Source organism: Melampsora larici-populina (assembly GCF_000204055.1).
Source record: "Melampsora larici-populina 98AG31 unplaced genomic scaffold MELLAscaffold_143, whole genome shotgun sequence".
NCBI lineage: Eukaryota > Fungi > Basidiomycota > Pucciniomycetes > Pucciniales > Melampsoraceae > Melampsora > Melampsora laricis-populina.
In genome coordinates this window covers 1-904 of record NW_006768907.1, presented here as the reverse complement: position 1 = coordinate 904, position 904 = coordinate 1, and the positions used below count along the sequence as shown (strand labels likewise).

Below are 904 nucleotides of genomic sequence, written 5' to 3'. Positions count from 1 at the left end.
GAAAAAAGAAGTACTGCGACTCGCTCAAGAACGGATGGGAATCGATGATGGATACGATGGATATATGATGCCCGAAGGTGACAATTAAAAGCTTTGAATAGTTGACCGTGAGCTGATTGAATTGACACTTGTCCGATTATCATCCTTAGATTATATCACCGAACAAGGAAGGTTAGACAAGAAGAAAAAACATGATGCTCTGTACAAGCGTTACGAAGAAAGCAAACGACCAGCCGACGAATTTGTGACAGACGTTGATCGATATGAAGCTATTCAAACTCAAAATGCTACCACTAACTACGGTGCACTCGATCGACCATCTCTTGTCGAAGACTATGAATTTGTTTTCGATGAGAGTGCGACCATTGCCTTCTTGACAGACAATGATTCCAGAATAGGTGGTACTCTGAGTGCCAAAGATGCAGCTCTACAAGCACAGATTGATGCGGCAGAAAAGCGAGGTAAGTTCATTGTCTACGTGGAGATATTTCACTTTCACTTGCTCACGTTTCATTCTGCATACAGCCAAGTCTATAGATGAAGTACGAAAATCTCTCCCGGTATATGAATGGCGAGATCGGTTGCTCGAAGCTGTTGCAGAGTATCAAGTGATGATTGTGGTTGGGGAAACTGGGTCTGGAAAAACTACCCAGCTGCCTCAATATCTTCACGAGGCCGGCTACACGAAAGATGGTGGTAAGATAGGTTGTACACAACCACGAAGAGTGGCAGCCATGTCGGTGGCAGCAAGAGTAGCAGAGGAAATGGGGGTACGGGTAGGAGACGCGGTTGGGTATTCTATCCGTTTCGAAGACTGCACTTCCCCCAAGACAGTCATCAAATATATGACAGATGGGATGCTACTAAGAGAATTCATGACAGAGCCTGATCTTGCGGGTTATAA

General features: G+C 44.8%; 1 protein-coding gene across 1 annotated transcript in view; it reads left to right on the top strand.

Annotated features, from left to right (window-relative positions):
- The window catches only part of MELLADRAFT_114324 (uncharacterized protein), a gene marked incomplete at both ends in the record, with an annotated part of 1,688 nt that extends 791 nt beyond the window's left edge, over window positions 1–897 (top strand). The window contains 2 exons of the mRNA XM_007419214.1: window positions 150–461; window positions 526–897. Of these exons, the coding sequence (XP_007419276.1) occupies window positions 150–461; window positions 526–897 (684 nt within the window). The remainder of the gene's footprint in view (window positions 1–149; window positions 462–525) is intronic.
- Window positions 898–904: the final 7 nt, after the last annotated feature.